We start from the raw sequence: 14,798 nt of genomic DNA on the forward strand, positions 1-14,798 counted from the left end.
GTTTAGATGGAGTATTTGGCTGTTTTGGCTTCCAGAGTTAATTCGCCTTTAAACAGAACATTTAAGGTCCTTGGACTATAAGGAATAATGGTAGGCTCCTTTAGTCCATTGGGCTAACACCTGCCTAACACCTGCCCTCGCCGTCATTAAAAGAACTGCGGAAAAGCAGTGCCCGACAGGCGGGGGGCAAAGGACACTGTCTACCGTTGTCCAAACTAGCTTAGCTACTGTTGTCGCCACCGCCTCTTATTCTTCCTCTGTGGGGTTTATCGGCAATTGGGATCCAACGTTATGGTGCATTACTGGCAATTACACTACTGAAGCGCCCGCCTCCCGCCTGTGTACTGGAGTTCTAGATGAAAAATGTACCAATAGAAGTATAAAGAAACAATGTCCATTAGAGTGGACAAAAATGATTTGCTGGGTTTCAGGAGGATATGGCAACTTTATTAAACTTTACACAAAACACAAAACATTTTCACAGGATAGTGTTTTTAGTACATTATTATGATACAGTTTTAACAGAGAGAGCAGGATCAGGCATGATCAAATCAGCCTCTTGGGGCTAGGGGCAGTATGCTGAATTTCCGGATGACTGACGTTCCCAAAGTAAACTGCCTGTTACTCAGGCCTAGAAGCTAGGATATGCAATGGTTGCATTGGATAGAAAACACTCTGACGTTTCCAAAACTGTTAAAATAATGTCTGTGAGTATAACAGAACTGATATGGCAGGCAAAAACCAGAGGAAAATCCATCAGAAAAATATTTTGAGGTCACAGGCCTTTTCAATGCAGGCCTATGGGATAAACAAAAAATTAGCTCCCAGATTGCAGTTCCTATAGCTTCCACTAGATGTCAACAGTCTTTAGACAGGGTTTCAGGCTTGTTTCTTAAAAAACAAACAAGTAGTTGTGTTCTCATCAGGACAGGTAGACTTTTGACGCTCATGAATGAGGGCGCGCTCTTCGTTATTTTCCTTTTCTATTGAACACCGTTCTTTCCGTCTGAAATATTATAATTTATTTACATATTAGGGTACCTGAGGATTGATGAGAAACGTCATTTGACTTGTTTGGATGAAGTTTACCGGTATCTTTTTGGATTCCTTTGTATGCATGTTGAAGGATTGGATTACTGAAATCAATGGCACCAACCTAACTGACTTTTTGGATATAAAGAAAGACTTTATCGAACAAAACGAACATTCATTGTGTAGCTGGGACCCTTGGGATTGCAAACAGAGGAAGATCTTCAAAGGTAAGTGATTTATTTTATCGCTATTGGGATTTTTTGTCAAGCTGGTTGAAAAAGTATTTTGATGTGGGGCGCTGTCCTCAGATAATCGCATGGTATGCTTTCACCGTAAAGCCTTTTTGAAATCTGACAACTCTATATCTGACATGGTACAGATTTTTTGTAAACCCATAACCATGTTGGATTAACAAGAAGTTAAGCTTTTAAATTATGTAAGACACTTGTATGTTCATGAATGTTTAATATTGTCACGTTCCTGACCTATTTCTGTTAGTTTGTTGTATGTGTTAGTTGGTCAGGACGTGAGTTTGGGTGGGCATTCTATGTTTTCTGTTTCTATGTTGGTTTAAGGGTTGCCTGGTATGGCTCTTAATTAGAGGCAGGTGTTTGGCGTTCCTCTAATTGAGAGTCATATTTAGGTAGGTTGTTTCACAGTGTTCGTTGTTGGTGGTTGTCTCCTGTGTCAGTGTTTGTCGCACCATACGGGACTGTTCGGTTTGTTTTTGTACATCGTCATTTTGTGTAGTCTATTTTTCCCTGTTTGTGCGTTCTTAGCGTTAATGTAAGTTCGTCGTCCAGGTCTGTCTACTCCGTTTGTTGTTTTGTTAGTTATAGTGAAGTTCGTGTTTTTTCGTCTTGTCTTCAAATAAATTATGTGTTCACAACCCGCTGCGCCTTGGTTCCATCACTACTCCTCCTTTTCGGTTGAAGAGGAGGAGGACTACCGTTACAAATATAAAAATTTTGTAATTTGAATTTGGCGCGCTCTAGCTTCACCGGATGTTTTCGATTTTGATCCCGCTAGCGGCATCCAAGCCCTAAGAGAGCTTTTAAGAATGGACTATGCAGTAGTACAGCCTAATAATTGTATGGTACAGATAGCAATACTGGGGGATTTGAAAAGCCATAGTCAATCAATCAATAATATAATAATTATTTTAGCAAAAATGTTTATTTTTAATTTACAATCCGTGGAAGCTATGAGAATAGGAAGTTTCAAATCTTTTGTGAAGCATCACAGCGCAGTTGAAAAATATATGGCAAATAAAAATCCGAAATGGATGATGTTGGAAGATAGATGGGAAAGGTTGAGTGGAGCTGAAGGGTGGGACTAATAACAAGATAAACAATGTAGGGCATACGGGATCTGTGAAATGTGTATAGGTGCGGAGCTATTGTGAAATAGCACAGTTACAAGTGGAAATCAAACTGGATGGACAACAGAAATAGAGGAAGGACTAAGAACAAACAAGAGAGAACTATTATAAAGTAGACTGTGTCTGTAAAATGTGTATAAGATGTATAAATTGAAGGTAAAAACAGAAATGTTTATCAGTTTACTCCAATTGGGGGATCGGTGGTAGGGTTTGCAGGGAATAATAATAAAGGTATACTCTTTAAAAAAGGTATGTATGTCTATGTAGGTATGTGTATGTATATATGTGTATATGTATGCATACGTGAATGGATATATATATTTACCCCCAAAAATATGGGGGATTGGAAATGATGCAGACAATTACATTGGAAGCAACATTCTTTCCGCAATATTAAGCTGATCCACCCCCCCCCAAAAAAAAAATACAAAAAAAAAAATAAAAAAAATAATGGACTATGCATTAGTACAGCCTAATAATTGTATGGTATAGGGCCTATAGACCATTTCGTATATAGACCTGTTGTTCCTTCGATGTTGTCTGCATCTGGGTCTTACGTGACATGTGATAGTTATTACATTATTGGAGACACACATTGTTTTTGCACCCACCATGCGTCATGTCGACAATGGTCACATGAGGTGAAATGTGTATATTTTGGGATGTGTGCACTCAGTATTGTTTTTACCTGACAAAAATTCGTTTTGGATCAAAACGTTGTCAATAAAGTGGTGAATTATTGTTCTATACTAGTATTCTTCATTAGCCCAACACCTATGTTTTTAAGGATGTGTGTATGACCACAAACTTTTCTATAAGGCTTGTACCACACAATAAGGCTTTAATGCACATAGTCTCCCATATACTATAGACAGTATAGAGTAAAAATATTGCATGTCAGTCATCATGTCATCATGTCACGTGTAACTACTACCACAGCTGGTATTCTGAGACACAGGAGGGAACATCAGAGTGTTCTTTGTCTCCAATTGATCCATTATCCAAAAATAGAAAAGGGCAGGGAGAAGAAGAGGACACCAAGGTCTTCTACTTCTTCAGTTGTCCTCCGGAAGCAATGACTGGAGTAAAAGCATAAAAATGACAACTATAATTCCAAGCACAGTAGGCTACAGCCAATAAAAAAGCATCAAGGCCGGTATTCATAAAGCATCTCAGAGTAGGAGTGATGATCTAGGATCGGTGAACATAATAAATAAGATTTCATGGATAGGGGGGCCAACATTGACAAGCATTTAGCTCAGTCTCAAAGGCAAAGCCAAGGGTCTACTAAGCTCAGTCTCAATTACAAAAGCCAGCTAGGTCTGTTTGTGTCCTTTGAAAAATGCAGACTGAATTTTGCCATGAACTGAACAAATCCTTTGTCATTGTCACAATAGGTGCATTCCAGATTCACATTTTCTGTGCAGGTCTGTAGAGATTATAGAATCAGTCATTATATCATGTTGATATGGTTCCTATAGATAATAAATACTTGTCCAGGTATTGTAAAGGTCCGATAATCTGCACAGACCTGCTTAGAAAATATGTATCTGGAACACACCTGATAACCTGGCTATTCCAGAAACAGGCTGTCATTCACTCTAGGACTTTAGTGCTGACAGCACCATACTCACTCTAGAGCTCTCCTGCCCTGGCTCCAGCCTTTTCCACCTCTGGTTGGATAGGATTCCAAGGACCACCAATCCAAAGGCCACGATCAGGACACCCAGGAAGTTAGCAAACAAGGCCTCTGCAGGATGTGAGGAATAGGCTGCGGTGCTGTTGCTGTTGCCGTTGCTGAATAGAGACATAAACCCTCAAATTAATGACATACCTTTTTCACACACTGTATATAGACTCATTTCCCCCCCTACTGTGTTATTGACTTGTATATTGTTTACTCCATGTGTAACTCTGTGTTGTTGTCTGTTCACACTGCTATGCTTTATCTCGGCCAGGTCGCAATTGCAAATGAGAACTTGTTCTCAACTACCCTACCTGGTTAAATAAAGGTGAAATAAAAAATAATAATAATAAAACATCTCCTTTCATGGAGTCACTGTAGTTAAAAGGAAAGGCTAAACTGGGAACCAATCCGTTTCTGTGGTCAACTCTTTGTTCAATGTCAAGAGTTTTGGGGCACCAAGGCTAAGGAAATACTACAATGAAATTGCTGTTATGCTCTTATAAGTTGTCAAACCTAATTTTGTTTTGTAAAATGTAAAGTTCTTTAATTTATCCATAACTGTGAATATTTCATGTAGCCTAAATCTTTTCAATGTCACATTGGCCTTTATACAGAAAATCATTGTGGAGATTGTTGGACCAATGTAGTTAGTTGTTATTGGTGGAGGATCAGCGTTTCTGGTCACTCACAGAGTAAGGAGCAGTTTTTCGTTGATGCCAGAGAGACAGGAAGCCAGGCTGAGGATAAAGATGGCCATGCCCATCCAGGCGTGAACTGGTTTCAGGAGCTTACGGAACCCGAGGGGAGAGCAGGGAGACAGGAAACCAACCAGGCCAAGGACCCACTGACCAATGAGAAGGGAAGGAAAAGGGTTGAGCAAGATGGGTTGCATCAAATGAGCTTGAGGTAGAAAAGCTGCCCAATGTGCAATTTGAACCATGAACACAGGTACATGAATGTTTTTTTTAAAATTAGGGTCATATGACCTGAACATGAAAAACTCTGAGTTACTAAGAGCCCAGAGTTTTCCCTGGTCAGTTCACATGGGTCAGGGAAAAAACCCTGGTCCCTGCCCAACGTCTCCCCCTCCTACCTGGGCAGTGAACAGGACTACGGTGCAGATGCCCACCCAGCTGTGGAGGGAATACAGGTTGGGGATGTGGTAGCCTGTGTGGAAGTCAAACACAGCACACAGCCCAAGGATGGACAGGAGCAGGGAGGACAGCAGCAGAGCAGCGTGCACCAGCTTCCAGCGCTGCTTCCTCTGACTCCAGGTAAAGGGGATGCGGTATAGGATAGCCGCTTCAGACAACACACAGACACAAACACACACACACACACACAGAAAGACACAGAAGACTTTTAGATCAGCCTTTCCCAGATGGTGGGATGTATTATCTGCTTTCTGTGTTTGTCTCTTCTGGGTGCACTAGCCTGTCCTACCACATGTAACATGACCCCTCCCACATGTTATTCCATACAGTTTATAACCACTTAGTATTTATAACCACTCCAAGACCTATATGGATACTTACAATAATGTACTGGTACACAGTCACATAATTGAGGAATGCTACAGTGCAAGGTCAGTTGAAGGTCACTAATAAAGTAAATACAGCAAGACAGATTGGGAGTGGGGGGACTTGGGAGGGGTATAGTGTATTAATTGTTTAATGTATACTAGTGACATGGGGATGTAGGGAGACTGAAGATGGGAAGAAATGGAGGTTGGTAATCATTGGTGCCATGGCACAATGATGCCTTCAGAAAGTATTCACACGCCTTGACTTTTTCCACAAAATATTGTGTTACAACCTGAATTCAAAATTGATTACATTTTGATTTTGTGTCACTGACCTACACACAATAACCCATACTGTCAAAGTGAAATTAAGTTTCTAGAAATGTTTGGAAATGAATACAAAACGAAAAGCTGAAATGTCTTGAGTCAATAAGTATTCAACCCCTTTTGATATGGCAAGCCTAACTAAAATTTGTATAATATGTTACGTTTGGTATGGTTAGGTAAGACAGATGATTACTTAAGGCGAAAACTAAAGTAGGATGGATGAGTGGGCGTATGACGCGAATATCAATCAATCCAGCGATTGTGAGTTTAAATCTCATCACGGACAACTGTAGCAATTTAGCAACTTTTCAACTAGTTACTACTTTTTAGCTACTTTGAAACTACTTAGCATGTTAGCTAACCCTTTCCCTAACCCTAACTTTAACCCTTATAGCTAACCCTTCCCCTAACCTTAACCCTTAACCTTAACCCTTTAACCTAACTCCTAAACTTAACCCTAACTTTAACCCTAACCCCTAGCCTAGTTAACGTTAGCCAGCTAGCATACTAACTGGAGTGTCCTGGAATTACGTACAGAATAATACGAAATGCTCTGAGACCAGATTGACAGGTTGGTCAAAGCGCTCCTGTTGGAAGTATTTTGTTTTTGGTGTAGTTTAAAAAGCCTTTATTATCTTGGCTTTGTGATAGACCTTGTGGAGATGATACCTGACCTGGATCCAAAGAGAAGGCCAGGTCTATTTATTTTCTTTCAAATACTTTAAACGCGTTTGATTTAGCTTGCCTGACACAATAGAAACAGTGGAATCAAGTACACACCTAAGTAATTGAAAGAAACCAAATTCAAACAAGTTTTTAGTGAGAAAACCCTCAAAGGAGAAAACAATTTACAACTTTTCCAAACGGAGGTTTGTTTTTGTCACGCCTGCTCCCGCTCCCCCTCTCTAGCGCTCGAGGGCACCAGGCGGCCCATCATCAGACACCTGTCACCATCGTTATGCGCATCAGCGCTTCATTGGACTCATTGGACTCAATCACTTTATTGATTGCCTCCTCTATATCTGTCTATTACTCAGTTTGATCCCAGTGTCAGCATTAAGGTCGTTATGTTCCCCTTGTCCAGACGCTGTCCGGGTTTTGTTTCATGTCTGGTATTTATTAAATATTCACTCCCTGTACTTACTTCTCGTCTCCCAGTGTCTGTCCTCACAGTTTTCTAATTTACTATCTGCCCTGCTATAATTTCCATAATGTCTTGCTTTTGTCCACACAGTATGAAGCACTCTGAGATTTTCCATTAAATGAAAATATGAAATACTGGTGATTGAATGAAATGTATTATGGTCATTATCATAATCATTATTGTGACCCACCGTTCCCATACAGGACTACCAGGCCAGTCACCATGAGCACGGGATGCCAGTTGAACTGCAGAAAGGACGCATCCCAGGCAAAGCCACCACGCCACTCGATGTTCCAGTAACTGACAAACACCACACACAGCAGTCCCAGACACAGGCACAGCACGTAGTTCCCATAGAACAACACTGTGGAGGAGATCATGTCTGTCTGTGTGTGTGTTTGTGTTTGTGGGGGGGTTGTGTGTGTGAGTAAGAGAGTCAGTGAGAGAGAGAGAGAGAGCGAGAGAGAGAGAGAGAGAGAGTGTGAAGGAGAGCGAGAGAGAGAGAGTGAGAGAGAAAGCGAGAGAGAGTGTGTGAGAGAGAGAGAGTGAATGAGAGCGAGAGAGAGAGAGCGAGTGAACGAGAGAGAGAGAGAGAGAGAGAGAGAGAGAGAGAGAGAGAGAGAGAGAGAGAGAGAGAGAGAGAGACAGAGAGAGAGAGAGAGAGAGAGAGAGAGAGGAGAGAGACAGAGAGAGAGACAGAGAGAGAGAGAGAGAGAGAGAGAGAGAGAGAGAGAGAGAGAGAGAGAGTGAGAGAGAAAGCGAGAGAGAGTGTGTGAGAGAGAGAGAGTGAATGAGAGCGAGAGAGAGAGAGCGAGTGAACGAGAGAGAGAGAGAGAGAGAGAGAGAGAGAGAGAGAGAGAGAGAGAGAGAGAGAGAGAGAGAGAGAGAGACAGAGAGAGAGAGAGAGAGAGAGAGAGAGAGAGAGAGACAGAGAGAGAGACAGAGAGAGAGAGAGAGAGAGAGAGAGAGAGAGAGAGAGAGAGAGAGAGAGAGAGAGAGAGAGAGAGAGAGAGAGAGAGAGAGAGAGAAAGAGAGAGAGATGGATGGATGGATGGATGGATTACCATTAACTTTATCTTGAAAAAGCAAAGATTATGTATAAGTACATAATAAGCATGACATAACAGCTTAAACAGCATAAAACATGGTTAAAGCTTAATGACATTATATACATTTAATTTAGTAGTACTATTGAGGGAAAGTATCATAACTTACCTATGATGAAATCGTTTTTTCCCTTGTTTTAGTTTTTTTCCTTCCTTCTCTGTTCTCACAAATGTTTTATCAGCCAGTCCCCAGTGTTACAGAGAAACACAAATTAAAGCTCCCTGCTCGTTTGTCATCCAGTGCAGGAACATTCCCCTTAAATCTGTGTCTGAGATCCTTACTAATTAAGATTGAGTTAGTCTGTCTTTTCCCTCCCCTAACTCCTGGAGATCACCACTAGGTAAGTGCTTCCTCTTTCTTAAACAAGCTATTTGTAAGTCAAGGAAAACAAATGTTGGATGTCATTGAAAAACATTTTTCATAATATGTTTTCTGTCAAGTCATTGTGGATCAAAGGCGCAGCATCACAAAGGCGTCTGTGTGAATGAGTTAAACCATGTCATCTGAATTGTCACAGAGCTGGACCATGGAGAAGGTTAGACAGAGGAGCACGTAACTCTCTGATTTGAGCTGGAACAGATGACCATAGAAGGAACATAAGGCCTATCACACAGGGGTAACAGGACACACTTTAACTGGGAGACAAAATAGAGACAAGCAAAATCTTCTTTCACTACAAAATAATGAAGAGCACAGTGCTCATCCACTGAAGAATTCCCCAAGAGCATGAAGTCATATAACAGTTTCACTTGAAGGATACAGAAGAATACAGGTTTTTCAGAAGCTGTCAATGATACCAAAGTCCCTAAAGAAGTGACATAGTTTTAGTTACATTTCTCTGACAGATGAGTCAGCATTCAGATGTTCAGGTACAAATGTGCATTTTCATGTTCGTGAGGTGTTTTGTGGTGTGTTCTGTGTTGGTATGACAGCTTGTTAAGATCTGCGAGAAGTGTAAAAAAAAAACATATTTGAAAAGCCTTCTTTTTCAATGGCATGTTTGTTCCAATGAACAGATTCAAAATCAGGGAAACAACCTTAATGAATGACAATGGCTAATGTCGGAACTGGTCAGAGCACCTTCTAATGATATTAACCTGTCACGTTCCTGACCTTATTTCCTTTATTTTGTCTTTGTTTAGTATGGTCAGGACGTGAGCTGGGTGGGCATTCTATGTTATGTGTTTCTATGTTGGGTTCTTTTCAATTAGCCTGATATGGTTCTCAATCAGGGGCAGGTGTTTTACGTTTCCTCTGATTGAGAACCATATTAAGGTAGGCTTTGCACACTGTTTGTTTGTGGGTGATTGTTGCTGTGTCTGTGTTGGTTGCACCACACGGTACTGTTTTGTTTCGTTTCGTTCGTACTTTACTGTTCGTGCGTTCTTCGTTGTCTGTAAGTTCTCATGTTCAGGTCTGTTTACGTCGTTTATTGTTTTGTAGTTTGTTAAGAGTTTTCCGTGTTCGTCTTTCATTAAATAAATCATTATGTCTTCATACCTCGCTGCATATTGGTCCGATCCTTGCTCCTCCTCTGACGAGGAGGAGAGCGAACGTTACATAACCAAAGAGTACAGTTTCAATGGGATCAATCATTGCTATAGCTATACATCGTATACGATGAAAGACACAGGAGAGGACAAAGCCATGCACTGAACAATTTGTCTGGAACATATGTTTTCTTCGTTCTCGTCCTCCACAAAGATGGAGATAAATTTGTTATCCACCCAGGGCAGCTCTTGACTCTGCAAGGCCAGCACACGGACACACTGCACGTCTTTCCTGAAGTTGAACTTCTTGCCACCGGGCTGCTGCTGCAGCTTGGTCAAGGTGTCACTGCTGCCAGCGGCAGCGTTGGAGACAATGAAGGCGTCGATCTCTAGCTTGGCATTGGACAGGAAAGCACGGATGTTCATCTTGCTCTGGTTGTTGAGGTGGCTGGCAGTGTTGGTGTTTCCCATTCTGTGACTGTTGGTCAGCTGTAGAGAGGAGTGATAGGAGCAGTTAGAGTAGGCCAGGGGTGTGTTCATTAATGTGATACGTTTGGAGCGTTCCAGATAGAAATGTAATGAACAGAACTGACACAAATCCCTATTCTACATGATGGACAATTATAATTGTTCTGCATCATACATTTCTATCTGAACGTGTTGTGAAGTTGCACTCAATTTAACAGGCCCCTGTTGTCGGCTACAGCCTGTAATAGAATTATATATTTTTCATTTTTCTCTGTCGTATAATATGACAACTTTATATCCTCATGACATGTTAAATGTCAACAGATGCTGTCGTTACAACCACTCAAATGGCCTCTTTACTTAACGGTAGTGGAATCCTCAAAAGTGACTGACCCTCAGCTGACTTGATGTGGACCGTTGGACAATAATTCACTGACTAGCACAGGAAAGATTCAACCATGGGTCACACTTTCCCTGTGTCTGATGAGAGGAACAGTGAGATGAATTGAAAGTCATTTCTTCCTCTCCTCCCGGTCGAAGGACACCCTCCCTCCCGGTCGAGACAAAGGGAGACCTGTCCTCCATCTGAGAGTTAAATGGTCTCCCACTGAGTCACTCCTCGTCTCTCCTTTCCTTACTTGTCATTATCCTTAGATTTCTAAACTGTTTTGCTCTGTCCTCGTCTCACCTTTGAAAGGGCAAAATGGGAGCATGATGACATTTGATGTTGACAGGAAAAGTCAAAATAGAGAATGTAAGATGCTCTTTTGTTGAGGTCTTATTAGAGAATGTTCTGTTGATGTCAGCATGTCCTTCAATCATCTGGAACAAGACAATATCTGATATCTGTCATCTAATCTGTGCCATCTGTTTATTTTGATTGTTTTCATCAATCTTTGGAAACCTCATGTCACCTTCTTAGAACTTTTGAAAAATATATAAATACATCTTCCCTCAATTTATGTTAAGATACCTTTACCATATTTATCAATGATTTAAGCTGTTGTAACTTCTTGTGCTAACATTTTTTCTGTGTTATTTCAGGGGAATCACACTTACCTTGATCTGAAGTGTGAGAGTTGCTGAGTTGTTGAAACGCTGAAGAACACTTATGTAGGGGTGGTGCTGGTCAGACACTGAGGCTATCATTCTGACTTGGTCCAAAGTCCTCTGATGGTATGCAAATATCATCACACCAATGACACAAGACTTATTAACTCAAGTAAAAAAAATGCACACCTGATATGGTCAGGGCCCAGTAAATGCACACCCTTCACACGTACAGGGCCCAGTAGAAATTCAAAAGTCAAAACCCAACAACTTTTACTTCGAAAAATATTTTTTATTTTACAAAAATGCATAATCTGTAATTGAACAAGCGTAATAATAGTCAATAGACAATAAACACATGCATTCTGGACCACTCTCAATTCCTTGTCAATGTATGTAAATAAATGTCAGCCTAATAAAATAAAGGTTAAATAAAAAAGACAATAAATAAACGTAAAAGCTCTGTCATCATCTGCCCAGACTGCCCTCTTATTGTCCCTTGATGGCAGATCCACTCTGAAGCGGTGAAATGACGTGGAGCCAGTGTGTGCTTGAACACTGTTCCAGGACAGACAGAAACCCTTCAGACCAGTTGATTGTCTCCTTAGTGTTTCTCTGAAAGGGTTGTGTCAATTGCAGTCGGACATGTGGAGTGTGAACTATTCATGCACGGTTTCACAGCCATCTCTTTCTGCTGCTGACACACTCACTCCACTTACCTTTCACTCTCCTCTCCTTCCACTCCATCATACCTCCTATCCTACCATAGCTCAGCCCAGATATTCACTTAGAGAAAATCAAGTTGTCAAGGTATTGTATATAACTTTACTTAAAAAATAAATACAGCCGGTTTGATGCACTTTGCATCATATGATACCGCGTTTTGCAAGGTTATTATGCAAAATGCATTATACCAACTGTTTTTCTGTATTTTGAAAGTTATATATCTTGAAAACTTGATGACATGCAAAACATTTTTGGACTATATCAACAATGGACTGATGAAACAAATACCAAAATATCATTTTGGGGTGAAATTTTCCTTTAATGAGAATTACATTTTCAATGTATTCCTAAATATCCTAATAAGTCTTGGAAATACTCTTTCTAACTGGACCTTTTTAAAGTTGGACTTTGTTAAGGTGTAATGAATCTTGGGCAGAGTGATATACTGGTAGATGTGATAATGCATGGTCTTCTCTCACCATCAATGCAAAATAATATTTGCATTTTATTCTACCCTTTGCAGCGCCTCGTCGCAGCTTATCTTATTCCATTGAAGTGCAGTAGCTTCATTGAGAGCTCAGGCCCATCGCAGGCACTCTTTGAGACTGTCATTGTATCAAACATTCAATCTATCTAGAAGTCTTTCATTTTGGCTGGTTGAAGGAATTATGCCTCACTTAAAGGGTAGAGAGGCATGTAACTTCTGATGCACAAAAGTTTGTCCTGCTTACTGTAGAATGATACATTTTGATAACTTCCCAAGGGAACTTCAGCTCATTCCTCAACCAAAAGGCTTTCGGAACAGGAGCTTCACAATAAGGCATAAAAGGCTTTCCATTGTCTTATGGCAGCTAAAAGTGAAGGTTACTTTCTCTAAGGATTCATTAGAGATCCTCTACTACCATCGAACCAATAATTGAACTCAAAACATTCAGGCCTTTACAAATTCAGATAAGTTTTGTAAGCATTAATGAAAAGCTACTGTTGCTAAAGTGAAGTGAGATAATGACATCAACAATAACAGTAATAATAATAATACATGAATAAATAATAATAATGATAATAATAGTAATGTGGTTAGAGATAGGGGACAATATTTATATATATGTATTTACTGTACCAGTCAAAGGTTTGGACACACCTACTCATTCAACGGTTTTTCTTATTTTTTTTCTATTTTCTACATTGTAGAATAATAGTGAAGACATCAAAACTATGAAATAACACATATGGAATCATATAGTAAGCAAAAAAGTGTTAAACAATTTGTGGGTGTGATTTGCTGGTGACACTGTGATTTATTTAGAATTCAAGGCACACTTAACCAGCATGGCAACCATAGCATTCTGCAGCGATTTGCCATCCCATCTGTTTTGCGCTTACTGGGACTATCATTTGTTTTTCAACAGAAAAATGACCGAAAAAATGACAACAGAAAAATGACCAAAAACACACTCCAGGCTGTGTAAGGGCTATGTGACCAAGGAGAGTGATGGAGTGCTGCATCAGATGACCTGGCCTCCACAATCACCTGACCTCAACCCAACTGAGATGGTTTGGGATGAGTTGGACCGCAAGGAAAAGCAGCCAACAAGTGCTCAGCGTATGTGGGAACTCCTTCAAGACTGTTGGAAAAGCATTCCTCATGAAGCTGTTTGAGAGATTGCAAAGAGTGTGCAAAGCTGTCATCAAGGCAAAGGGTGGCTACTTTGAAGAATCTAAAATGAAATTAGTAAAAATATACTTAGTGTAAAAACTCCACACTCTATAGTTTCACTGAAAGTCTATCCCACTCTATAGTTTCACTGAAAGTCTAATCATACTCTATAGATTCACTGAAAGTCTATCCATACTCTATAGATTCACTGAAAGTCTATCCACACTCTATAGATTCACTGAAAGTCTCTCTTTACTCATGACCTTGCAGCACCTCAGCACAATGTACGAACACAGAACATGTAGGTTTATTGTGAGAGGACAATGGAGGCTTTGTTTTATTGGGAGTTTCTCAATATGCATATTACCGTGCTCCACACTATCATGCTCCAAGTGCATTCTCCGAGGGCTTTCTCTTGAGTACCTTCTTGTGAGGACGAGACTTTGGAGAACGCATTAAACATTACATCTGAGAAGCACTTGCACTCCTCCTACTGTAGTACCTCACGCTGCATCTCCCCGTTCACTGAATCTTCTTCCAGCCAGGACAATGGCAACAATAGAGACGAAAGAAGATATACACAAAGCAAATGTTTTACTTAATAATTATCAGCTAGATATTTGTGAATCGTTGTAATCTAGCTAGACAGCTAGCTAGTTAAACAGGCAAAAATGCCCTAAAACCAATGTTATCCAATGTAGATATAAATTCTTCATTGGTTGCTAGCTAATAATTCTTCATGGCTATCTGGCTAGCTAACAGTAGTAGCTAGCCAGTTAGCTCTATTGACTTACTATGGGCTTGTTACCTACGCACACTACAGTGGGTATTGTAGGCAGGTAACCATGCCAAAATTAACACAGAATGTATTTATTAATGTATCAAGATAAAATATTGTAGTCAGGCAACATATGAGATGTGAATAAGCAACATTTAATTCCCGAAGGAGTGTATTTTCTCTCGCTTCAGCTCAAGTAATGATCGCCGTTGATTTCAAGAAAATGTGGTGCGTCATATTTATTTTCAGACTTACCGTTGAAGTTTGCATCGATGCATGCTTCAAAATATGTACAAACGGAGTATGCATTCAAGAAACGCCTTCCATGCTCCGTTTCGCATACTTTTATTTGGCCTTGTACTCCGACCCTCCCATGCTTCAATTTGCATGTTCGGAGCACGGTAGTATGCATTTTGAGACACACCCATT

General features: G+C 40.3%; 1 protein-coding gene across 1 annotated transcript; it reads right to left on the reverse strand.

The window, feature by feature from the left end:
* Window positions 1-436: 436 nt before the first annotated feature.
* Window positions 437-9,507, reverse strand: LOC129818337 (lysosomal membrane ascorbate-dependent ferrireductase CYB561A3-like). Its single transcript, XM_055874130.1, has 6 exons — window positions 8,309-9,507; window positions 7,284-7,479; window positions 5,194-5,402; window positions 4,790-4,944; window positions 4,048-4,210; window positions 437-3,492 (listed from the first exon to the last, which is right to left on the reverse strand). The coding sequence occupies exons 2-6, from the start codon at window positions 7,471-7,473 to the stop codon at window positions 3,469-3,471; spliced, it is 741 nt and encodes a 246-aa protein (XP_055730105.1). The 5' UTR covers window positions 7,474-7,479; window positions 8,309-9,507; the 3' UTR covers window positions 437-3,468.
* Window positions 9,508-14,798: the final 5,291 nt, after the last annotated feature.

Source organism: Salvelinus fontinalis, chromosome 21 (genome assembly GCF_029448725.1).
Source record: "Salvelinus fontinalis isolate EN_2023a chromosome 21, ASM2944872v1, whole genome shotgun sequence".
Lineage (NCBI taxonomy): Eukaryota > Metazoa > Chordata > Actinopteri > Salmoniformes > Salmonidae > Salvelinus > Salvelinus fontinalis.

Bases quoted from the DNA above. Each gene is read 5' to 3' on its own strand.
- LOC129818337 (XM_055874130.1), bottom strand. From the start codon at position 7,473: ATGATCTCCTCCACAGTGTTGTTCTATGGGAACTACGTGCTGTGCCTG. The intron at 4,211-4,789 runs GTGAGTGACCAG...GTCTCTATTCAG, and splicing joins GAAAAACTGCTCCTTACTCT to CAACGGCAACAGCAACAGCA. The intron at 3,493-4,047 runs GTGAGTATGGTG...CTTTTACTCCAG, and splicing joins CAGGGCAGGAGAGCTCTAGA to TCATTGCTTCCGGAGGACAA.